The 27,598-nt window shown below is 24.8% G+C and overlaps 1 protein-coding gene across 1 annotated transcript; it reads right to left on the reverse strand.

Annotated features, from left to right (window-relative positions):
• Positions 1 to 1,073: 1,073 nt before the first annotated feature.
• Positions 1,074 to 17,938, reverse strand: LOC135930973 (sarcoplasmic calcium-binding proteins II, V, VI, and VII-like). Its single transcript, XM_065467791.1, has 7 exons — positions 17,747 to 17,938; positions 11,602 to 11,704; positions 11,029 to 11,081; positions 10,212 to 10,413; positions 5,506 to 5,583; positions 4,026 to 4,123; positions 1,074 to 1,543 (listed from the first exon to the last, which is right to left on the reverse strand). Exons 2-7 carry the CDS (start codon positions 11,687 to 11,689, stop codon positions 1,433 to 1,435), a joined length of 630 nt encoding a protein of 209 aa, XP_065323863.1. The 5' UTR covers positions 11,690 to 11,704; positions 17,747 to 17,938; the 3' UTR covers positions 1,074 to 1,432.
• Between the last annotated feature and the right edge of the window lie 9,660 nt (positions 17,939 to 27,598).

Below are 27,598 nucleotides of genomic sequence, written 5' to 3' on the forward strand. Positions count from 1 at the left end.
TTAAAAGTAATTATTAAAAGTATAGATACATTACAGTTACTTTATAAATCATCATTTCTATTAATAAAAAAATTGTTTGCTATAAATTGTACCACATAATAATAGTTATTTGTTTGTACTGAAAAAAGAAATCCGATATAAGACATATTTTCATAAATTTGGACTTAACAAATTTATTTGATTCAAGAAAACTCTTTTTAAACTGATATTTAAAAATCGTGCTAGTTTTTCCAAATAATATGCATTCCATGACTTGAATGTTCTACAGGAGCACATGTGTTTTATGAAACATTTTATTTAATAAATAGTGGATTCAAATTTAGGAAATTATCACAAAAACAAAATGAATGATATATTTTTTATGAATTTAAAAATTAACTAATTAAGTTTGTCACTATATTCCAAAAAATGTAATTATTTACAGTTAGTAAGAATTTTTTTAAAGAACTAGTTATAGTTATTGTTTAATTACTTTAACAAAAACTCCTGAACTTGTAAGTATGGGGAAATTAGAGTAGATTGGTGAGTTTGTAAACCCTATCCTTATTTGTATATTATCTATCTAAAATAAATTATTAATACTATATAAAATAATATATGACCTTTGATATTTATAACTGGATTCAGTGTATTCATGAAAGGAAGAGTAATTTACCTGCATGTGATTGACTTTTATAGGGAGTAAAAATACTCTAGAGGATGGGGATAAATCATGATTTAGATTAATTTCTCTCATGTAGATGCCACCTGAATATATCTTTACTCTTATAAAATGAATATTGCAAATTCTATATTTATGCAGTTTTACTATATAAATATGAATTTTTTTCAATTCAAAAATTATTTCCAAAATATATTTTTAGTTTCGGAAATCTTAGTCAGATATCGTGGGCTGGTATATGAAAAATTGGAATGGAAATATAATTTAATTCTCTATATTTACAGCAAATATTCTAAACAATATTTATATTTTAAAAGAACTTTGTATAGTTTGAAAGTTAAAATATTCCCATAAAATTTATTAGTCTGAGAATTCACTCCTAATTGAACAGCATTAAAAAAGCGTATTAAAATGTCTTGATAATCAAAATTTTGAATCACTTTAATGTTGTCAATAATAGAAATTGGGATATTCGATGATTTACAAATATAACTTATCTTATTTAACAATATTCTGTTAATAATTTAAAAATATCCAAGGCGATATAAATTTATATAAATATTACATATTTTTAAAAAATTATATATTTTGTAAGTTTTTTTCTGCTTTCATCATCAAGAGCAAATTTTCAAGTAATTTAATTCAATTATATAGCATTATTAGAAAATTTTCGAATTAAATAAAATAGTAATATAAGAAATAAGACTTTAAAAAACATTTAAAGTGCAATTTTTTTGTAAAATATTTATAATATTTTTAATTTCTGTACATCTAAAGATGGCTGCAAAAGATCCAATTCCCAGGTTCTTCCTGAACGTTACCAAGAAAATACTGCCTCCAAAACTTGCGATACATTTCCCTATCAATTTTCACCTTTTTATTCTAAGAAACATAGGTTAATTATTTATATAAAGTTATAATCCATAATGTCGTAAATCTTATATATTTGAGATTTTCATTGTTGTGAAAACTTCAATGATTTAAGCGCTTTTTAAAAAACATCAAGATTTATGCCAAAAAATATTAATTAAATCTTGAGAGTTCAAAAAAATATTGAATCGAAGGTAATATTTTTTCATAGCCATTTTCTTAAAGTACCTAAATCAAGGTTACATAATTACAAATATTTATTTAATATTTTTTAACAGAAATCTCTAAAATAAATTGCTAATTTATCGCTTGAAGGAAAACAACAGTCATAAATTAAGTTATAAACTAAATACTAGTAATAAGTGTATCAATATAAATAAAATTCTTTATTTAAAGAAGAAGGATTTATTATTTATATAGAATTTCCTTTTAAATAAATTTAAAAAAAAGATAAATTTTCAATCTATCCCCTTCAGATTTTTAAAAATTGTATAATTCTCTATTTCGGTTGTTTTGGGAGTTATGTGCTTTAAATAAAAGAAAATTGAAAAAATCTATTTCATTTACTTTGAAATATCTCGGGAAATAATTAAGCTAGAATGATTATTTAAATTTTTATCATATAGAAGCTTGATAATAGGTCTCTCTCTCTTCTTTTGGTCAGACTTTTTCCAGCAGATTAAAATATATTTATATTAGTCTAAGTCTTTTGAAATAAAATTTGAACTGTGACATATTCAGAAAGTTGATATGTATATAATAATAAGGTTATATAAGATATAAATATCTATAATCATAATAGCCACCTTACTTTTCGTCATAATTTTAATTGTTTATAGTGAAGAACATTTAAATATTTTTGACTTATCGTCTCAGTTACGGTTAAAAATAATATATAGTATAAAATTGTCAAATATTTCCTAATTAAATTTATATATCTAATTATTATAAAACAATATCTATGTTTAGCGCCATCTACGAGGACCTTATCTATTTATTTGTATACAAATAATTTATTATTTTTTTCCAGTCATGGGTTACTTTATTTGAATATTTACTGATATGATATGTTGTCAAAATGTAGTAGCAAGGTGAAAAATGTAGAAATAGAATTTACAGGAAAGGATAGGGGATAAACAAAAGGAAGCTAGGAATATGGAAGGTTATTCAATGGAAGAGATGAAACTTAGATAGTTAGAGTGAATAATGACGGTAGCAAGTCTTTGGCGTAAGAAGAGGGATTCCTTAGGCTGATCGGGTTTTTCGCGAATCCGTTTGCCTAATTCTTTGCCTAATTCTTTGAATTAGATTTGATTTATTTATTTTATTATTTTAGATATTTATTTTCTTATAATTTATTAGAGATTAGAGAGGAGAAAAATAAAATAAATTTAACTTAATTTAATAATAATTACAATAATTAATAGTAAAAAGTTGTTAAATTTACTGAACAAGATTGGGAGGAAAATATAAGTTTAACTGGGATATAATATGTCTAAGAGATAACGTGTATTAAGTTATGTCTATTTTAAATTTTATAATTTTTCACACCCTGATTTATCATTTTATATTGTTTTTCCTATTCCAGTGTTTTCTCATGGCTAATTATGTTTAACTATGTTATATCGCAGGTATTTTAGTTTTTTTATACCCTCTAACTTTTATTCCAAATCTTTTGTATTATTTCTTAAGATCTCGTATTTACACTTCTTTGTAGTTTTTAAAAAAATAATCACATTTCCATATCTTTATTACGATTTCTTTTCTGGCACACTCTTTCTATTATCTTTCTACTTCCAGCTAGATAAAAGGTATAATATATTATGTTTATATGATTATATTAATTACTAGCAGATAGCTCGTCAATAATGGTGAATGAATCAGAAATTTCTCATTTATTTGAATGAATTAGAAATTTATCTTTTGATGAGAGAGGTAATTCCAAATTATTTTTAGATGCACAATGTGTATATCATAAAATATATTTAAAATATCTTAAGGAATAGGATAGAATTTTCACTTAAAATGGAATTCAATAAAATATCAAAATAATAATAATAATACTAAAATATAAAAAAAAATTTCGGTTTATTTTAAAATAAAAAAATAAAGGTGAATTTAGGCAACATAGCAAATGGTGACACAAAATCGCTCTATTTAAGCCCATTTTTAAAACCAACTAACTCAATATTTTAGCCAAAAAAATATCGTCCAATCCTCGAGATTTTGCTAATAGATGTCCAAATTTTTGTGCCATCTATGGGCAAAATCTTCAGGCTTGCACTATAATTTCCTGTATACTAGTTAGCCGGGTTTTAAGTTAAAATCAAGCTATTTTGCTTTATGTAAAAATTAAAATTTTTTAACAGATTTAATTCCTGATAATCAAAAAGTTATCTTAATAAAGTGATTATTTATCTCAGTTTCTCACTAGGAAAACTAATTCATTTACAAAATACTTTTCTATATTTTGATAAAAAATATTATAAAATACGTTGGTCAAATTTGAAAAAGCTATTTTGCACTCCGTTTCTGTAAAATCGTAGACTTTAAAAAATGTCAAAAACTCAATTTCATCTATGATACCATCACCTTTGATAATTTTTTTTTATAAAAAACAAAATTATATATTAATCTAGGTTATTTTCTATGAATCTTCAAAAAACTCAAGGATTAAAAATTAATTATATGTTATATACTATAGATTTTAAAATTCCCGAATTCCTAGAAATTTGGTAAAATATTTGGAAATTTTGTGGTAATTATTATGAAAAAAATTAACAGTGCCCTCTTCCCTAGTTCAATTCTTCGTCTCTAATAATAAAAATCATTGTAACCAGAATCTGAAACCTGAACTGGTTTCTAAAATTTTTTTAGGCAATTATTGGTTCTTAAAATTTTTTTTAGATTTGATGCGATTGAGGTTTCAAGTTGTAGTTTCAATTCAAAATTCTGTTAAGGCAATGGAAAAACAAAATAAAAAAATTAAATGATAATTAAAACCCTCTAAAAATGAATCGCTAAATTTTAACCTTTGTTAGAACTGCTCCGAATTTTAAGCAAAATCCAAACTTGTATAGATTAACTTTCCTCTTCCAAAAATTCGAGAGCACACTGATCCTTATAAACTAAATAAACCCACCTCGACTAAAACAATTATCATTCAGATTGTTATATAAAGATTTTTACTCCCCCCCCCCCCCCCCCCCGGATAACTCCTTCTTTATTTCGACCCTCAATATATGTTTATTTTTAATATTACATACATAGTATATAATTATTATTTTATTTGGTATACATAATATATTCAAAAAATTTTAATATAAAAAAACCTTAACAATAAAATTTAACCATTAAAATTTTTTTTATTAATACACTTCCCTAGGATATTACTTATTTTTATTTGAAATTTTTTCGGTTGATAGTATAAATAATTTGGCCAGGCAACTTCGAGATTATGGCTAATTTTTATTTATTTTTTCATGACCTTGATATAATTCAAAGTGTCTATTATTTTTTTATTCTACTATCTTTTCTTTTATTTTCATTATTTTTTGCTAAAAACAAAAAAATGGTATCATGGAAAATTACAAAAAAAATTATAATTACCATTCGATATTTATAACTATAAAAATTTATATAACATGATTATTAACACTTTCTTAAGTAGGCCATGGATGGAAATGATTTTTAATGATGTAGCTTCTAAATTTTAATATTTAAAAGTTATATCCACCTAATTTAGGTCTCTAAGGAACTGAATGATAACGATCTAAAATTTTCCTAAAAACAAAAGAGTTAAATTTCCCCATAAATAGTATTTATAAAAAATATTAGAACATTACAATAAAGTCATTTAAGGATTTATTTCCAACCCAAATTATGAACAGGAACCGACCCAACTTTGTAATTTTCTCAGAATATAAAATTATAAGATATCTGAATCTGACGTTTAAAATAAAGAAAAAAATAACCTGAAATATCGATGACATCGAACATGAATTGCATAAATTTTTTCTCCCAGTCCGGCATGGCTTCTTTATCGCAAGGTTCTAATATAAACAAAATTGAATATTTCAAAAACTAACGACATTTTAATTTTAATCCAATAAGGATCAGAAGAAAAGCAAAGTTTAATGGACCTAAGTTACACTTTTGACAACTTTGAGAAATGAATTGGAAAGTTATGTGAAAATTTATATTATATCCAAAGGTAAAATATATGAATTTAATTAATAATATTATATTATTGTAAATTTAGAAGATTTATAACGTGCCTATAATAGTATATTTAAAATTGAATAGCAATATGCTTATAATAAAAAACAATAATTTATTAATTCGTTATAACATATTATTTATGGGTTTTGATTGTGCCACTAGTTTGACCTATGTATATTTTATTACTAACATGGTAAACCCCCAGAGAAGAATTGGAAGATATGGGATATTTCTAGATATCAAACTTTTGAATAGGTAGCTTAAAACCATTTGGATGTTTGATTATTTTGATAGATATTAATGTAAGAAAAGATGATGTAAGATTTATCGGAGTATAATTTTAGTCTTCATAGTTTTGAACTAAATCCATTTTCATTAATACATTTATTAGATATTTTTCTAAAGGCAAAGACTCTTTATCACCACGATTGTACGATCGATGAAAAAGAATTTGATAATAATAATAAAAAATTTCTTTACGTGTATATTGCCATTTGATAATTATTTTTCAAAAGATTTTTGGTTTAAAAAACTATGGAATAATATTTTTTTTATAGAAGAAAAATTATAACTTAATTATTCTATACATTTTTTAGAAGGTTGAACATGAAATACAATTTATTACATTTGAAAAAGTAATTTTTAATTAATGAAAAACGGAAAAATTATAAGCACCGATGATATACTACTAGTGGGGTTTAAAGAGTAAACTAAGAAAAAATGAGGTAACATATTAAACCACACTAATATTAGAAATAAAGGGTATATGGAGGAAGGCTACAATTATTAGGAATATAAATAATCAAACCTGCCTTGAAAGGAGAAACTAGTGGAAAAGAGATTAGTAGAATTAGGGCGAAGAATTATAGGAGCTCAAACATAATATGGGAAATCAAAGAAAAGTATCAATCATTCTATATAACGTTTATGAACTAGAGAGATATTTAACCGTATTCCAGAAGAATAAATATTATGATATATAAGGGTTTCAAGATGTGTACTAAAGAATTGAAACTTATGCTCAAAGGGAGAATAGAATGGTTTTCGCAACCCCCCCCCCTCCATCTAAAGATCTAGAAAGTGCATACCTGGAAAATAATGCTTTATGAACATATGTATTTATCTCCAAGAATGGAAGGGATATGGTAACTATATTAAAGATTTAGGATAATAATTATGGGCTGAGGTTAATGTTAAAAGACAAAATGAGATCTAGAGAGAGAATAAAGAATAAATGACAAAGTTTTAAAATATTGCAATAGTTTTCGTGTGATACAATATATGTATTTAAAATGAAATATTTTTTGACACTTTCTTGTCTTAAATGATAGTTTTAATTGTATAATTTCAAAGAGAAATAAAAAAAATATAAAATCTTCACATAATAAAAAAAATATTAAAATTTTTATTTGAATTATTTGGTTATTTTGCATTTACTCGTCTTTTTTAAAATTATAGTTTATTCTCTATTTTTAAATAAAAATTTAGAAATATAGATTAATCAGAGTTGTTAAGGAGCGGCGCCTGTAGCGCCCCTCCTTTTTAAAATTGGGGAGCGGGAGCTAGCTCCTTTTAGGGCTGGAGTGGAGGAGCGCCGCTCCACCGATCCTTTAAATTTAATGTTTAAATTAAATTAATTAATATTTATATGAAATTTTATTTAATTTAAATTTATCCATTATTAAATGTTTAGCCGAGTTTTATATTGGTTTTTCATCTAATCATTTTAAATATCAAACATCAAGTTTTCCTTTTTATATTGAAAATTTTTTGGAAAATCTTGAAAGTCATGTTAATATTTGTTTTATAGATATATAATAAAAAATAGTTTTAGATATTATGGATTTAGATATCATAGATGAAGAAATCGAATTTCCATTTCCATCATACAAAAAATATTTTAAACTTCTAAAAGATGTTGCTTGATCCAAATGATCAAACAAATTACGGTCAAAATGTCTTTTGTGTTTAAATAAAACTATTTAATTTTCAAAAGTGAGCAGCCAATCTAAAAAAGTATCTAAAAGTAAAAAATCTTTCTTTTAAATACAAATTAATATGGAAGATTTTTTTGGATTCCATGAAATTGATCATCAGGAAGATAATATATTGGACAAATATTTTTTAAATAATGATACCAAAATTACTATTTTTTATAAATTCCTTGAATTAAAAAAATAACTTTATAAAATACAATACCCTGATTCCCTCTAGTGCTCCTGTGGAGTGCCTATTTAGTATTGCAAAACAGGTCTTAGGGGAGAGGCGTGGATGTTTGATAGATTCTAATTTAAAATTTATTACTTTTAAAAGGTAATAAATATTTTAATATATCATTTAATATAAATAAAGCTTTTTGATAAAAAAAAATATGATTTTGTTTCGTATACCTTCTAAAAAAATGAAAATCAAAGGAGCGGTTATGGAGTGGCGCTCCATTACTTGGAGCGGGAGCTAGCTACTTTTAAAAAGGAGCGTTAACAACTCTGAGATTATGAATATAGTTATTTTACATTTTATCTTGAATATTAAATTAAAGATTATTTGAATAAATAGAAAATACAAATAAAAAAATTTCTAACATAGAGCGTAAAGATTTCGTTATTTTTGTTGAACGCTTATTAATTGTCGCTGAAAATATTTTTAACTGGTAGGAGGGGATATCTCCTTTCCTCAATTAAATTGAAAATATTTTGTTAAAACAAAATTATAATATTTAATATTGATGTTAATTTGTAAATACAGTCAAACCTGCATAATTTGGGCACCGCGGGACCAAGATTTTTTCCCAACTTAAACAATTGCCCAATTTATCAATACTTTTTATTTTTTTTAAAAAATATACATTTTACCATCTGTTATATTCTTAGTTTAGCAAAAAGAAAGATTAAACCATTTTCAAACAATTTTCATATTTTTATTGTTTATCAAAAACGCATATTGGGATATGGATATCCACGGGGATTCGGAAAATCTCAATCTTAAATCTTTATTTATTAAGAGTGATTTTTAAATCTGAAAAACATATTTTATTTGACCGGAAATGCATTCCAACATATAGAGAGTGTACCCACACTGTGAATTTAAAACAATTTGGCTTTGAACTTTAGAACTCTTAATTTATAGTGATTTTTCATATAAATTTTAAAAGAAATACATGAAAGTTTTTAGCGAAAATTTCTGAAATTCACATGGTAGGTAAGTAATGCTGGGAGACATTTCCGAGTAAATCGGATTTAAAAATTTTATAAATCCTCCTCGATAAATGATTCAAAAACGAGATGTTCCCAACCACATTGATTCCATGTATGATACGATATATATGTGAGATCATTATAAAATGGTTACAAAATAAGAATAAAAATGTAAAATTTTATGAAATAATATTAGATGTTATCTTTGTTTGTTTATTTGGTATATTATATTTTATCTTGCTTGGAGTTTGATAGATAATGTCTTCTTTAGATTTATGTTGGTTTTCTTCATGAATTTTAAAAAGATGATAAAATTTTACATTATAAATGAATCAACAATAACAAATTACCGTTTTATAGAGGTAAATGAACAAAAATTAACAATCTGCCCACTTTTCAAAGTAGACATGCAAGGCATTTTATAATAGTAGTATATGAAAATTTGATTGGGATTCAAATATTTGGTAAAATTTGACAGTTGCCTAAATTAGCAAGAACACACTTTAGACAGGTTTGACAGACTGCATATTTAATATTTGTTATTAATTAATTATATCCAAAAATATATCGAAAAAGTATAGAGGATGTTAGGCGACACGCTATTTTTTTGTACCCATATCGATTTGATACTTTTTAAAAGAGCAAGCGATGGATTTAATCATCTTATTTTATGATACAGAGTGCCGAGATTCGTTAGAATAAAGTAGAATAATTCACTAACACATAAATGAAGAGCAAATATGTCTTTCAATGAGCCCACATATCATTTTTTTGAAGATAAGAAATTTAACCCATTAAAGAAACGGAGTAGTAATTTTAAGTGAAACGAGATTCGATTCTGAGTTGGGTTTAGGGCAGAAAATATTACAAGCGAATTAGTTATATATTTTTAAGCCTAGATATAATACCTAGAGCATATTGCGAGAACAAAGGGTCAAGGATAGAAAAAGAAATGGTCATCTTAAAGATTTTTTTTTCTTTACAAAAATTTTACTAGTGCGCTGAAAAAAGAATGGAATCAAGATTGATAACCTTTAAACTAAAGACGAAACACCAAGTATATATTTGATAACAATTAATTAAAGAACAAGTATATAAATAAATCAAACGTAAAGTTAGTTTATACAATAAAATTCTTCATTCAGTAATAATTAATTACTCACTACCTACTTAGAATTGACTCTATCGGGCTTTAAAATTTGTAAAATTTTTCTATTATATATAAATACATCTTTTTTTAATAAATAAAATATCATTTCATAAACCTTTCACATCTTCGTGGTTGTGATGGCATTTGTAATGTGAAATGCTTTCGGACCACATCAAGAACCACTCGCTTTGAGTTACTATATCGTCTTGGTTGGCGTCAGCTTTAGATCTCAGCAAGTTCCAAATGGAGCCCAATGTAGATTTAGCTATAGTATATTTGTTGTCTGATTTTCCCCACTTGTGAATACCTGCTATTTTCTACGAAGAGTGGGTGTGTGTTGACAAAAATTTACTCAATTTATATCAATGGCTCATAGAATGGGAAGGGGGGGGGGTGTATTAAGAAAATGCTTCCTAAAATAGGCGAGATATATTTAAAGCAATTTTATAAAACTATATAAAAATACCTGGCTACTATAGTATACCCCCTTAAAAAAATATTTAAAAAGATTGATTTCAAAATAAAATTATTTTTTACTTTCAAATTTACAAACAAAATATTACTAAAAAGTTTTTCCTCTTTGAATATATTGTTACCTAGCATTTACCTTCATTTCAAACAATGCCTCAAAACTAATCAAACAAATAGGTGTTTCATAAATCAATATCTCTAGCAAATTAAAAGGGAGGATAAATAAATGATAGTTTTTATTTTAATTAAATGTAGCCTAATATTATTTTCTACAACTAATCTTAAATTAACTGGTATAAAACTCAATTTAAGGGAAAATAACCAATTAATTAGAAGACAATGTTTCAATTTATATTATGATGTGTTTAATTATATTTATTTAATGTTAATTATTAAACTATGCTAAGGAAAAAGTGTATATAAATATGTATTCTTTCATTAATCATTTTTTAAATATAAACCTCTAAAGCCAGGTCAAAATCGCTCTTTTCGATCACTCCGTCTCTATTAATATCTATTTTTCCCAAAAAAATTTACATCAATTTTGTTTTTTAGATTAATGATTGTTATAATAATATCGAAATATAGGTCTTATATCTTAAAACAGAGACCTGCAGGCTGAGGAGGCGGTAAAATTGTATAATAATTTTTAAAACTTTATAATTAAAAAGTTACAAACTTAGACCGAGAATATATTTTTAATAAAATATAGAGAAGATTAAAAATAAATCAAGTTATATCAATCAGTTTAAGAAAATGCCAGAAAATCAGATAATTATCCTTTTTATGATTGATAGGAGGGGGGGGGGGGTGGTGGTGTATTAAATAACTATAATTTTAATGATTTCTAATTTCAATATTTTCTTTTGGGAACGCTTTGGTAAGTTTTAGGTTAGCTGATAATAGTAGATTTTCTATAAAATAATTTTTTTCCTAAATTTAAAAAATGAGGTTAGTAAAGAACTAATACTCGGATTTTAGCGAATGATTTAAAATATTCAAGGATAAAAAAATATTCAAATTGATATATTTACCGAAGAAAACACTGAATACAAACAATAACTTCTTTTTCTGAAAATCATTCAATTCGTGATCCAAATCGCAAATATGTTGAGTTGACATAATGTCACTTGAGTTCTATATAATATTAATAATATGCATTTTTTTTAAAATTAAATTGGCCAGGGTTAAAGATTTTTCGGAATAATATATATAGTTATTTACTTCCTCTAAGAAATAACATCGGATATCCGAAAAAAACACCCCTATAGTGATACTACTGATAATTAATATTTGTTTCCATTAGTTTATTTTTATTATAAATAATTGTGCCACAATTTTTTTCTGAATTGTTTTTCGCCTGTAGTAGTGGTGGCACAAGTAATATGGTCTTGTATAAATATGATTATACAACTGATTTATATAGAAGTTTTTACCTTAAATATAAATTTTAAAATTATAAAATTTTGTTAAATTATTATAACATTTGATATACAATAGTTCAAAAAATTAGTGTTGCTAAATTACCTTTCTTTAGTTTTCATATTAAAAAAATTTAAATTTTGGGTTCAATTTAGAAGTTAATCAAATTTGTTGAATTAAAGGCTTGCTAATTCTCATTGAAGTTGGTCAGAGTCAGGTTATTTAACAACCTTAGTTCAAAATATAAAATTATAAATTTTAAAATGCCCCCCCCCCCATACTATTTAAAGCGAACTTTCTAACCTAAATCATGAGGATGGTCTAAGGTGGTCTACGACATATATTCAACTCCCGCTAAATATTAATTCAAACCTATGCACTAACTAAAAATATATAATTTAATAAAATATTTAATAATTTTTAAAAAATTCCCAAATGGCCATTTTCGTACATGACTTTTAAATTCAAAAAAAAACTAAGTCACAAAATAAGACACTTTATTGCAGTACTTTGTTTGTATAGTTCTTTTTAAGATTATAATTTTTATTGATAATTCAAATGGGTAATGATGTATATCATTACTTTATGCGTTTTTTTATTAAAATATTAGGTATCGTTTTAATTAATCCTTTTATACAAAAATAAATAGTCGGTGGGTGAATATATAGCCTACCATATATATCTTGGTTTATCAGATGTGATTGAAGGCCGTGAAAATTTTTAACATCTTTTTATTATAGAGAAAAAACTTATTTCATTTTTATTATTAAAGTTTTCTGTCAATGTTTTCTTTTATTTAAAAAATTAGCCAAACTGTGTCATCCTCAGCAGTTCGGTTTTCAATTAAGGATTATTTTTCATGCCCAATAATCGTTTGCTAGTGAAAAGACGAACGCAACTAAAATATAAAAAGATATTGGCATATTTTTTTTTATATTAAGATTTTGATTTATAAATGTGACTTAATTAGTCAATTCTTAATTACTACAATTATGTATAAGGCGATTTATGGAAGTATATAAGGCAGAATTGTAGTTCTTTAAAAAATAATCCGTGAATATTTTGGGCGCGGCTAGCATAAAAAAAATTGAATATCAATTATAAATGGGCATGAATATTTAGTATAGTAAGTGGACGGGTCGTGAATAAAAAATTATGCCCGCGCCCATCTTTAGCAAATCCCAAGGATTAAGTGTTTTTCTGAAGTCAACTAGATGGTTTTTACGGGATATGATATATAGAATATAGGAGGCGACCGCGTAATTTGGTTAATATGTATAAAATAAGAATAGATTTTATTAGACTTTAATAAAATTTGGTCGTTGTTTAGAAAATTATGATGACCAACGCTATATTATTGGAATAAATATTTATCTCTTCAAACAGTTTCCCATTTTAATACTATACAATGTAAAAAATAATACTAAATCATAGAGCAATTAGCAATTTGCTTTAGAATGAATAAAGCCATCTAATATTTTGATAAAAAAACACATTAAAAAATCAATAACTTCAATGCAATACCATATATCATTTACCCTTAATATTATCATGCACAGGTCATAGATGCTAGTGTAATATCTATTGTGAAGTAACTATGTTATTTTTCACAGTATTATACTTATCACAGAGCACCGGTTAAAGTTCTATAAAATGGTGGTTTAAAACATGTCAATAACATTTATGGGGACTGGCGACACTAAAAGCCTCCGCCCACTCCCAAAAAAATTATCTATCCAGTATATTCTTTTACGAAAAACCAAGGGTTCCGTCATTTTTCAAATGATTATTTTATTTCGTTGAAAGATACCTTTAGGATCGGAAACGAAATAAGATATTATTTTTCTAAAGAGAAAGTAAATTCAAATAAATGGGTCGTGAACCGCTTTCCATTGTGAATGTTATTTTGTAAGAAAATGCAATCTCTATAAATAATTTCCTAAGTGGGGTTTCAAAGTGGATTTTTTATTTACAAATTCTAATCACTAGGCAATAAGAATAAATTTAAACAGAAGAAAACAAATCATGCGTTTATTTAAATCTTGTGGTATATTTATATTAATTTTTAGGCCTAATTTTAATAACCAATATTTATTTTTGCACTTTTTAATTTTCTATAAGTAAAAATATAAAAATTAGAGCTTTATATATATTTAAAGATTAGCATTTTATAAAACTAATTGATTTAAAATTTAAAATTATATTACCATTTAAAATCAAATGACAATTGAGATTTTAATTATAAAGAGTTGGTTACCTAATATTCCAATTATTCAACATATTAAAATTTAAGAATAGAATTGAGAACGTTAATTATATAATATATCTTTGGTACAAAATCGGAGTGCTCCACTTGACATTATAAAGATTTTTAAGTTAGGAGTGGATTTTAATTGATCAATTTCCAAATAAATATATAAATAAGAACTAGATTTTTTGAATATTAATTTTTGGCGACTTTAGAGCCCTGTCAATTTTGGGCTATTTTCATAATTTTTGATATATGCCCTATCTATGATATTATCATATTTCATAATCACCCGTTCTCCTTTTTTTTATAAAATGAATGAGAAAATTTAAAGAAAGATTGTGTGTCTATATTATATAATTTGAGGATTTATAGTAGTTATTTTTGTTTACTTTGATTTTATTTAATAATTTTTCATAAAACATTTATGAGTAAAAATTTTTTTGGGCGATCATTTGGAAATAGTATTATGAATTACCAACTCAATTTTTATTCTAAACTTTAAAATCGTTTTTCCCAGTTTCAATAATTTTGCAAATGAAGCACTCTAATTTTAAACCTATCATATAAAATTGTCTGAAATTTTTTGGGTAACCATCATCTTTATTATTTAAAAAGTACTATCGAGTAAATATTTTATAAAAATGTATTTATACTACTACTTGAAACACAATATTAAAAAAATATTACTCATATGCTACAGGCAGCTCGTCAGTACATAGCCGATCAAAAATTTATTTTATGATACATAATATACGCTTATTTCTTGAAATATAATCGTCCTCAAATAATGAGTAACTTAGCATTACCCATTTAGAAACCCAGGAGATTTATATATCCCTCTAAGCCAATAACGATATTACCCCGTATCTCCTTTACCTCCTTCCTATCCTTATTCCACCCCCTAACAAAATCAAAATATAGCAAAAAATAATATAATCCAATCCTTCTGCCATCTACACCCCCCCCCCTCTCATCCAATTTTGTTACGATCATGCATCATACCCCAGTGGTAAGATTCCCTGCAAAACCCTAACTAACATCAGGTTTTTCTAATGTATAGTATACCTACTAGTCTGCATAAAGATTTGGCCCAATTTTTTAAAATTTAAACCAAATATTAATAATATTTTGATATTCATATACAAATGTTAGATCTCAGTCTCTTTGCTTGATGGAATTGCAAATATTTTGGGATATATGGGTGGACTGTTACTATTCAGGTGACTGTGACTTGATTTAGATGAAGGAAAAGAGATAAAAATAACCATTGCACAGGTTTCAAGTGTAAATATTCAACGGAATGTTTTTAATGTAGCATTGATGGAAGGGCAATTTACATCCACGAGAAAGATAAGATTTTAAAATTTAAATATGATTCAAATGTATTTTATGTAAGAATTTAGGTATTTTACTAGTGGGGTCCATTTCTTAAATGCAGCGGTTAAAACTCTTTAAATGTTAAAAAATAAAGTCACTTTTAACATTGCAAATGCAGAGTTATAGAGGTGAACTAAGACCATACCAGGCCTTAAAAAAACACTCTTAATGAATTAAAGTATATGTAAAACAATCATTTGTTGATAGCTTTTTTTAAATTTTAAGTTTAAGATTCTATTTCTTCAGTATGTGCAGAATGCCTACCTTATAAATTTTAACAATTTTATAATGAACTTATGAGCATTTTTAATTTATTTATTATTTGGTTTACATATTAATCAAAATTGAGTAACATATATATAAGTTACACAATTATATTATATTATAATAGGTAAAAGTCACTAAATCCTTAAAAAAATAAAGCGAATGATGTTGATATTAGAATATAAAGTATAATTAGGAAGTAGAAAATCAGTTTATCCTTCCGACCGTCCATCATTCCTTTTTTCCTTTCTATTTTCCTTCCTCCTTCTTTCCCATCCGTCCTTCCATTGTGTATGAATTTAGACGATAAATAATCAAAATAAATTATTTATTTCATAATTTTGAAAATTAAATTCCTTCAAAAAACTAATCGAATCGATTTGTATAAATTATTAATGATTCACTTAGATAAAATAAAGTTTTTTTAATCCTTTTTCTCCTAGATGGGGATAATTTTCTTCTTTAGTATTCGTTAAATGTTAGTTTATTACACATCGCTTTTCTATCTTAAGATTATGATGAATTAGATTTTTATTTTAAGTTTTCTATTTGAAATAAAAAGCTTTTATCTGATATTGTTAGTGTTAATAAGTGTTATGACGATTAAGAGATTAAAATCGCTATCAAATAGAGGAAAAGTATAAATTATTAAAGATACTTTTATAATTATTATCATAAAAATTTGCAAATATTTCCTAACATTTTTTCAGTCAATCCCTTATTAATTAAGTTATTATTAAAAAGGTATTTCAATAATTGTATAATTGATTTGAATTATACACCAAAATAAGATTAGTTTTTATTTGATTTTTATAGGATTGATTTTGAAATGATATGGTATTTTATTACCAATATACGTTTTAATAAATAATTCTAGTCCATAACTAAGGCTTGGACCCTAAACAAAATTCTTTGAACATTAAAAAAAATGTTTTTGCCTGCAGAGCCACAATTCCAAAAAATCTCAATCAAACATCATTATTATATATATTTAAAAAAAAAAATAATATTTAGTTCAAGGCTCCAAACCGTAAGGAATATTGGTTCTGTTCAGGTTAAGATAAAAATAAGGGTTCATCGTTCAGATTCGTTTAAAAATAATAATATCGATTCGGTTTAAACCTTTAATCGTTCAAACTTTTAACATACAAGCATATTATAAATCTATAAAAAATGAATATTTTTTAAAATTTTATCACTATTCTCCAAAAAATAATATTGAGAGATATACAAATAATAAATAAATTTCATGACTGATGCTAAATTGGCTGGCACCGTTAAGTAGAAATACACAGAAATGCCTAAAAATAATTACTGATTTACATGTACTGATTGTTAATTATTTTAAAAAGAGTTAAAATATCAAAAGATTGAAACCAGTTCTCAAAAATATTTAGAGGTTCGGTTCAAGTTCTGATGACAAATTCTTTAAGGGTTCAGATTCGACTTAGGTTTAGTAAATAATAATGGTTAATATCCGGTTTAACGGTTCGGTTCAGGTATAAAATCTGGACTCCAGTTGAAATATATTATTAAAAAATATATCAATTAACCAGTTATAAAATCATATGAAATGGATCATTTAACATGCACATTTCCTTATTCATAATTTATTTTTAAAATTAAAATTAATTAAAAATAATGAAATTTTAAAAATCAAACCAGCCCTTGAAGGATTAAAATTTTGTAAATCTCAGGTTTTAAAAATAAATTTTAAAAAATCCCAGCCTTACCAAAACTTTTTTTCAAAAAAATGCTATGAAATATATAATCTAGGGCTGACCAGAAAATTGAACAAATTTAATCAGAGCCCGGAAAAATTAGACTTACACAGGTTTCTGAAACATTATTTTAAAAAATATTACTTTTTGAGAAGTGTCTTTCTTTTGCTAAATTAGTCTTTCGTGTATCAATATAGCAATCGCAATCCTTACTTTGACTGAATACAAGAAATGTGTTAGATCCTTAATTAGTGGTTTGTTGGATTTTGTTTTAATAAAACACGATTTAAAATTTTTAAAGAAATTTCTCAGAAGTTCTTATTTAAAAACAAAAACTGATTTTAACTTCTTATTAAATGTTATAATGTTTTTCTAACACCGTTTTTTTCTAAAAAAAATAAATAAGCCTAACAAATTATGTATAACAAAATAATATTGAAATAAAAAAAAATAATAAAAAATCAAATATAAAATATATAGATTTTTAAGAGAAAATAGCTTCAAAAATTAATAGGATAACTTATTAACTCACATCACATCACAAAAGCATTTAAGGCAAAAGAGAAAATTATTGATAAATTTTGGCAAAAAGTTTCGAAAAAATAACAAAATTTAGAAAAAAATTGATTTTTCTATTCCCCCTTTATCGCCTTTCTCATTATGAGCTATGTTTATATATTTAGAAAATGAAAATAAAATTGGATATAAAATTGGATATAAAATAAGTATTTCTATTTTTATGTTCTTTTATAACTACTTTTTGTGGCCAAATTTTAGTGAAATGGTAATTTATATTAATATTAGTCTTAATAATTTAGAATAAAGCCCTGCAAATTAAAAAAAATTTCGGCTCAAATCTTGTCCGACTCGAAGTATTATTTATTTTTAACAGCGGTCCATCCCGAAGTTCATTTACTCTTCAGATCGAGGCTTAACTAGCATTAAAAAATTTTCTTGCTGAGCCAGGCTTAAAATATTTATCAAAATATTTAAAAAAAGAAATAGCTATTCAATTTCAACCATTTTTGCTCGTTCTTTGATTATAATATATTTTTCTTGAGCGCTGGATAAAATATGCTAGTTCACTTTTAGAAATAATATTTTTTTAGCATTTATTTTTAAATAATGCAACTTCAGGCCAGAGTCGTGCTTATGAGCTAATTTTAATTTTCAAATCATTGATAAAATGTTATCATTGAAAGGCTCATTTAAACGCTCATACTCAGCAATTAGCTCGATTTTATTTTCAAGAAATATTTTTTTTACAAGAAAAAATTCCAACATATCACTAATTAGATAGGATCTAACACATTTCTTGTATTCAGTTGAAAAGACTAATTAAGCAAAAAAGACACTTCTCAAAAGTTGATTTCATACCTATTTTCTAGGGGCCTATATAACTTTAGAGTCAATAAATTAGAGCACGTGTCTTATCTGCCACTGGAAGGTTTTCCCGTTCTTACAAATATCTTGAGCCCATTTCCATTTAAATAATTTAATTAAGATATACCAAAAATAATACAATAATTTATAAAAATAAAATATTAAATTATTATATACCTTACGATAAAATAAATAGGCATATTATATTTATGACAAATGTTAATTAGCAAATTGCAATAAAGTGTTCTCATTTTATTGATTTTTAATCGCACATTAATGAAAAATTTAAAAATCTAATATTTTTTGAATAAATTGCCCCTAAAGTTACTCTCACCACCCTCCTTTTCATAAGTTAAGAATGTATTTTTCTTCCTTTTTACTCTTACTGTCTGTCATTCATTTTACAGATCCTGTTCTGAGATAAAAGGAAATATTTTTTTGTAGTTCATAATATTCTTTAAACTAAACGATTTTTTTTAAACATACAAGTTGATATTTAAAAGGGTATTTCCGGATCAATATTTAAAAAAATTTTTTTTTAAAAATATAAATTATCTCTTTGCCATTCAAATTCAGCATGTTAATTTACTTAGAAATTAAGATTTTCACGTCTTATAAATTTAATAAATAATCATATAATAGTTGAGAAAACTAACCCAGAATTTATAAGTAGATCATCTTATAACTTATAGTCTTCTTTTTTTAAAATAATTGAGGGGGGGGGGAGGTTCAAAATTATATTATAAAAATAATTCCTAATTTGATTCCTAATTTGATTTCTTATTGATATTTTATATTAATCTGAGTAATTTTTAGCCTCATATTTATTATAATAATTTATATAAAAGTTAGCCCTCATATTTATTATAATAATTTATATAAAGGTTTGCCTCACTAATAATTTATAATCTGCAATAAATCCAGGGGTTCCTGGAGGGGCTTGCTCTTTCCTGGATAAATTTTATTATTACGTATATTATTATTTTAAAGATTTCTATATTGTTTAAAAGTTTTACCCTCTTCTGGGAAATTAAAAAGATTACATATTTTATTTAAAATTTTTCTATATTACATTTATGAATAAACCAGTAGTGGGCATATAAAGGATTTTGCAAACTTTTTAAAATAGTTTTTTAAGATTGTATATATCTAATATGCCATTTTTGAATGACTAGATGGGTGGAGAATTATAAAACCATATAAGGTTTGCAATTACTTACGATGAAATAGTCGATGAACTCCAGGATTTGAGTTTATACGTCTTTCACAAACAAGGCAAGTTCATGAAAAGTGTAGAAATCACAGCAAATTATATGTGTGCCTAGTTATTATAGATAAATATTCTAGTCTTATAAGACTTATAAATCCTCAACTTCAAGGAAAATACCTTTAATGAGTTGTTTATCATCTAAAGCGATTCGCCGATAGATAAGGATAGATGCGGCATAAAATAAACATATCATTATTCTTATTATGAATTATGAGAAGTTTAAATGCCGCGCTATGACATAGACCAACGTCATAGTTGCCTGAGTTATAACCAATTAATGCTAAAGGCAGATATGACTTAAATTACATTAAAATCCAAGGTCGTCAACAGCACCATCATTAATAAACTTCTCAGTCTATTCCCTAAAAAAGCTCGATTCCTTAATATTTTAGAACCTCGCAAACTTTCATTGGATGATGACCTCACAACTATCCCATGGGCTATGGGTAAATCTCTCATCTGGGATACCTGTATTACCACTTTCCCCACAAATATCAATAGCAACACACTCACAAGCCGTAACAAAAAAGATGAACAAATAAAACCTTGAACATTGGATAACTTTATTTTTATTCCAATCGCCACAACCACCAGTGGACTTAACTATAAATACTACACCTTATTAGGTACTCAATTATGTTTTTCATAATGGTGTACTCCCCCCCCCTTGCATTTTAAATATAATTTTGTAATTTATAATCGTGTTTTTTATATAAAATAATATATAGTTTCTAAATGCTAATAAAAAAAATGTGGAAGATATCACGGGGTGAGGTTTATAAAATGATAGCAAAATTATATGATTATTATCACATAAACAATTTTAATGAAGTGATCACATTTGGTATAAAATAATAAGTTTCAAAAATAAGATGAATTAGGACATGGCAAAAAAACTTAATAAATTGTTTGAATTTTTTTTTGAATGAAAAATTCCCATGTATTTTATATTATTTTTTAATAAAAAATATTTTTTGCCCTCTACTAGAAAAATTCCTGCTAGCGCCCCAGACAAAATAAACTTATTTTATTTTCTATGTTTTTATTATGCATTATAATATAAGGTTTGGGAGTTGTGTTTTTATTATAAAATTTTGTAGATACGATATATTAAACTATTTCATTTCATTTTAAAATACTAATCTCATTTATACTAAACTATTTAGTTCTTACCTTTATAAATAATGAATTATTATTAAATTTACCCTATTCTCTTGTGTATATATATAAACTTTAAACCCTGTGTGGGACAATGTAAATTATTAACAACATAACAATAAAACATCTATAAATTTATGAGTAAAATAACAATATTTAAAGCTAAATTGCAAAGTGGATGTTAAAGAGAGCACACTATAATATAAATATAAATGGCAATTCGATTATCTATATTTAATGTTTACATATTTATAAACTTTTAGAAATTTTGTTTCCCGAAAATCGTTTCTGAAATAAGCAAGATTTAAAAAAAATTTTTTTTATAAACGGCGACATTTTTTAAGAACAGATAATCATATCCACCAGATAAAAATTTAATCCTTTTTTTGTTCATAATTAAGTAAAGAAAAGTAATATTTTATCACTTCACTGTATTATTTTGATACTTCATGCCATACAGGGTAAAGTACTTAAACAAGATGCTGGGATCATAAATCTAAATTAAAAGATTTTCTTTTAGGATTTTTTTTTAAATTTAAAAAGTTATAAGAGGAAAAAAATTGAAGATTCAAAAATAAATATAATTTACAATTTTCGTATTCTCTCTAAGCTCTATATAAAAATTGTATAGAAGTCATGTAGAGATCTGCTTTGCATGACACTACCTGGAGGGGGAGGGGGTAAATATAGGAAAATCAACTTGTTCAAAGTAGCTTAGACAATACGTGAAAATATTTTTAAGGTCGGGGTTGCCTGTTTTTGAAACTTTGAATAATGTTAATTTAAGGTTTTTTCTCCATAAAAAATAATTAAGGCCTGAGGCTAACAATAATCAAGGGCCGGGCAGGGCTAAAGATATTACAGGCCGGCCTTCCTATATATAGAAGAGACCGTGGGATAGCTATTGTAACAATGTTCGATAAACTTTTTAACCTTTGACCTTGATCACAGGGAATTTGATGTGAATATGTATTTTTATTTATAAATCCTTTTACAATGTTCAGGGAAATGTTCTTATATTTAGCCGCAAAACAATTTTTTTTATCCATCAAATATGATAATCACCTTTTCGCGTTTATATTTTTAGTAAACTATATTTATCCTAACTAATTAAAATACATTTGTTTCTTAACTCTATAGGCCTCCCCGTGAAATTGCCGCACATTATTTAATAAAATTTTATGTGCGGCATAAAATGGTCCTAATTTTATACCATAGCCACCTTAAGGAAATTCTCTAAACAATTTCTTATTATAGTTAAACATATTTGCACGAATTGCAATAGCAGAATATATTATCCTAATTTTGTAATTTTTCATTGATAAACTTATATCAAATATTATTAATTACTTTATAGTGCTTAACTATTACAACAAATTAAACATTTTTTTTAAACTAATCTTTTTCTAGCTTACTAGACATTATATTATGATTATTAAGAAAAATTGAAAGTTTTATAGAAATAATTATCAATTTTCAGTTTCAAATCTCTAAAACCTTCGTTATCATTTTTTATAAAAAATTTATCATCTATTTGAAAGTATTATTACGATTTTTTTCTTTATATATTTTATTTTAGATATTAAAAAAAACTAGTTTTGTAGTTTTTGTGATATTAAGATAACAATTTATTTATATAAATTTTGATATATATTGTAAATTGTCTAGGGACTAATTATGCTCTAGAGTGAGGCATCTTATTTTCTTAATGGATATACCCGACAATCAGTTGATTTTAATTCATCCCTTTATACTAAGTTTGTTAAGAGTCTGGCCAAAAATGATTAAAATTCTTTCAGGCCATACTGAATAATTTTTCGAACCAAATCGAGCAGAGCCAAATAATCACTAGATTTCAAAAAAAAGTGTAAAAGTAAAACTATACAACTTATATTAAAATTAGATCTGGAGTTGTTTCGGACCAAAACAAGAAAAATGAAAAGTAAAAATAAGGCTGCATTTATAGCAAGCGCGATACGCACAAGAGATGTTCGCTAGCAAAATCACCGTTGATTCGTCTATCATCGCAGCGCAACATATGTTTTTCCCGCGATTTTATCTTTCGCTCACTATTTATACATTTTACATAATATTATTGGCTTGATTATGTAAATTACGTCTAAAAATTTTGTATCGCGTGAGTAAATCGCGCTTATTATAAACGTAGCGTAAAAGAGAAACACTTTTAAAAAAGACCAAACGCTTTTATAGAAAAAAAATAGAAATATCTGATAAAATATTATATAAATTATTATTTTTTGGCAAGGAAGAAAGTTAATAGTCTTTATCTAGTTTTTTGATAATATTCATTTTTTTAAAAAAATTTTTATATTATTTTAATAAAAATTGATAAAATCTTTTAACAAATATTTATAATATACTATTTAATAGATGGAGGTAAAGTTGTTTAAATTCAATTTCGTGTAAAAAATTTTACTACCCAAAAATTTGTGTTTTCTTATAGATGAATTCATATGTTAAATTTTTAATTAACTTCATTTTATAAAATTAAGATTCACTAAAATTATAATTTTTAACATAAAAGTTTTTAATTTGGAAACTAAGATGATTTTATTAAAAATAATAATAAAAAAAAATCTATTATAAAAATTGAAACATAAATATACCAAAAAATTGAACCAAAAATCAAACCAATATTTACTCTTTGGAAACCAATAACAAAACAAAAATTTTAATTCATGTTTTTTTAAATTAACGAGCCCTAATTTAAAAGCTTAATATTCTCATATTATCTATCTCCCAATTCATATAACATTTATAACCTAACATCATGTTTAATATCCAGATTAAGCGGAATAGTCAATCTTTCACATTGTAATGTAGGATAAATGAAACCACTTGCTATTCCTTTTAAGTCTTTCAATAATTTTTTCAAAAAATGATTTTAATGCCATAATATTTTTATTTCAATTTTTTTATAATTTTAATTTTTTTTAATTAAATGAGGTCCTATTTTGAAAAAATTCCAATAAAATAGATGCTAAATTTTATTTGAATTTGGGAATTTATTTTCGTCATTTTAATAGTTTATATGATTAAACCTTCAATATTGATTATATTTAAGGTAAGAATTTTGATCACTGACCAAATCATTACAAAAATCTATAATTTATATTGAAATTCAAGCAAGGTTTTGTGCCGGAAGATATTATAAAATTTTGCAATGGCGTTCTTGCATAAAATAAATATTCATTTTTTTATACTTTTCCTACTTACTTTTTATATTTAAAAATAATAAATATCCAGCCAGATTATATTAAATATGTATAATAATGTTTCCTCATAGCTTATATTTTATAACAATAAACGTCAACATTTACGTTTAATTTGGAAGGTCGTTTTTTTTAACAAATCTGCAACCGCAAGAGACACATTCGCCTTGGTTTGAAATAAAAAGCCAAGAATAAAATTATTCTGTTTCCTTTTAGTGCTCAGTGAAATTATATTCTATATATTATTTTTTTTCAAAAAATGATTAATTTATTTAATAGTTATTTTCAGTTTTTTTATTCTTAGTTGATTTTATAGTTACTTAGAATCAAAACAAATATATATATATATATTATTTAAATTCAAGGTGAGGACTGAGGAGATATGAATGCGCTTTACTAAAATTTTTATAGTTTCAATTTCCTATTTAATATAATATATCATATATTCTTGTTAAATTTAAAGTTTAAAATATAATAGTTGTAATCCGGATAGAGCAATATCGCAAATAGTATTTAAAATACTGAATACAATTTTTTTTAGTATACTTATATTTATTTGAATTGAGAGTTTTTAGTATTTGTAGAGTAATTTTTGTAATTAATAAAAAATTAAAAAGTAACTTACATTTATTTATGATTTAAGATATGTACAAATCAAATTTTAATTTTTATAAAATTGTATTATAAATGCAAAACCTAGGATTTATTTATTTAAATATTAATTATATGATCCGAGTTGATACATGATCTAATTTGTTCCATTCTATTATATTAAAATAAACAAGGTTTATACTGAAAATAAACTGAAAAAAAAAATTTGGAAGATTATATAGAACAAAAATATGGATTTTAGTTACACCAAATTAAGATCTTATAATATTTATAGGCTTTTTCTAGGGAACTGGAAGAACCTCCACTATTGATGCAATCAGGATTTTTAAATAGGAGACATATTTGCTCTACGAATTTTCAATTATAATAAAATTTCTTTGTATTTCATAATTTTATTTTAATAATTATAAACATATATTTAATATATTACATTTTATTTAAAAATCGAAATATAATTAATTAGTAGACTTCATTGCTAAGAAGATATTCGAGTAATGGCTATAAATTGACCAATTTCGTTTAATCTACAAACGGGTGTGAAAGAAAATCCGATAAGTTATAAAGTGCAAGCTAGTTTATTTCTCCTTCCTTCAAAATTCAGTAACATTTTGATTTTATACCCTAGTTAAAGTGACAGTTTCCCTTTAAAATCTAGTCGTTCCTTTTTAAAAATAGACTAGATCGGTTAAAAATAAAAGGAATTAAATTGCGAATAATAAAAAAATGTTTAAATATCATGTTCGCCCATTTCCAGCATATAGTTTTTTCAAAGCGGGTTTTGAGGCATGTTTCTAAAAAGAAATTTTTTATTTCCAAACAATACATATTTTCTGTCAGTTTGTTTTTTTTATTAATGATTATATGGAGTCTGAAATCCTTTTCCGGATCGCGTTTATTAATTTGGCAAATTATTATTCTTTTGTGTAGATAAATAAAAATTGCTAGAAACTCTCTCAAAACCCCAAGTTTTACTGAAAAATAAAATGATTGTAATAATATTACAAAAATAAATATAATGTCAATACATTTTTATAGTTGGACGTTTGATCTTGATATATTCTTTATAATGCTAGGCCTTTGATTCATCATTGAGCAATACTTTCCTTTAATTATTTAAATTCCTCTCATTTGTACATGTGGTAATAGATAGTATATCACTAATATCATAAACAAATTTCATAAGGCTTAAAGGTTGTTCAAAGTTTTTCTACACCTCAATAGTAAGTAATGTTGTTAAATGGCTCAATTTGAGCCAATTTTTAAAAACAGCTAACTCAATTTTTTATCCAGAAAAATATTATGCAAGCCTAAAAATTTTGCTCATAGATGGCACATAGGATTGAACATCTATTGGCGAAATCTCGACACTTAGGAAATATTTTCCTGGCTATAATGTTGAGGTAGCCATTTTTTAAAATTGGCTCAAATCGAGCCGTTTAACAACACTACTCAATAAGAATATGAGGACGATTTGAAATAGAGCTTAAATTATTGTACCAAAATTGGGTACCAGTTCGATTCTTTTCGAATAATTCGAATAGAATAGTAATGAATATGAATAGTAAATTATTTGGATATTATACGAATAATTCGAATATTCGACGAATTATTTAAATAATTTTCTATTCGACAAATTTGAATTGTTTTATTAGAATGGAGTTATTAGAATAATTTCATCTAATAATCGAATTTTTCGGAATAATTATTAATATATTTTTTTTAATAAAATTTAATAATTTGTCATTTCTATTTACAACCTATCTATCTGATGGGTGATGTGATTAACAAGGTTTATATTAACTGCTTGTTAATTTTCTTAGTTGGAACTAACTTGCTGTCAAAAAATCGATTATAAAAAGAAAAAACATTTTGTCTTAAAAATTTACTTGGCATAATAAATGTAATTAATATGCATTCATTAGTAAACATGTTTTTTATCAATCGATTATTATAATGGTTTTTTCTATTTAATATCAAATGTGCAATACAAAACATTTGTAAAAATATTTTCGTATGAATTATTTATCTTTAAAAAACGAATAATTCGAATCGAATACAAATAGTAATTTTATATTCGTACAAATATGAAATAAATATGAATAGTAAATTATATTATTCGCGTTAACAAGAATAGTAACTTATATTATATATGAATACAAACAATAAATTATTCAAATCCTATTCTGTTTTGAATAGGCATAGCTATAATAAATGAAATATAAAACGAAGCGAATCTCTCTGTATACTATAATACAAGCTGTTTATAACTAATTTTTGTTCTCAGATCTTGGTATAATAGAAAATTAAAATATTTAATTATTTTAATATGGCCAGCAAATA

The sequence above is a fragment of the Gordionus sp. m RMFG-2023 genome, chromosome 1, assembly GCF_954871325.1.
Source record: "Gordionus sp. m RMFG-2023 chromosome 1, tfGorSpeb1-WG-v2, whole genome shotgun sequence".
Lineage (NCBI taxonomy): Eukaryota > Metazoa > Nematomorpha > Gordioida > Chordodea > Parachordodidae > Gordionus > Gordionus sp. m RMFG-2023.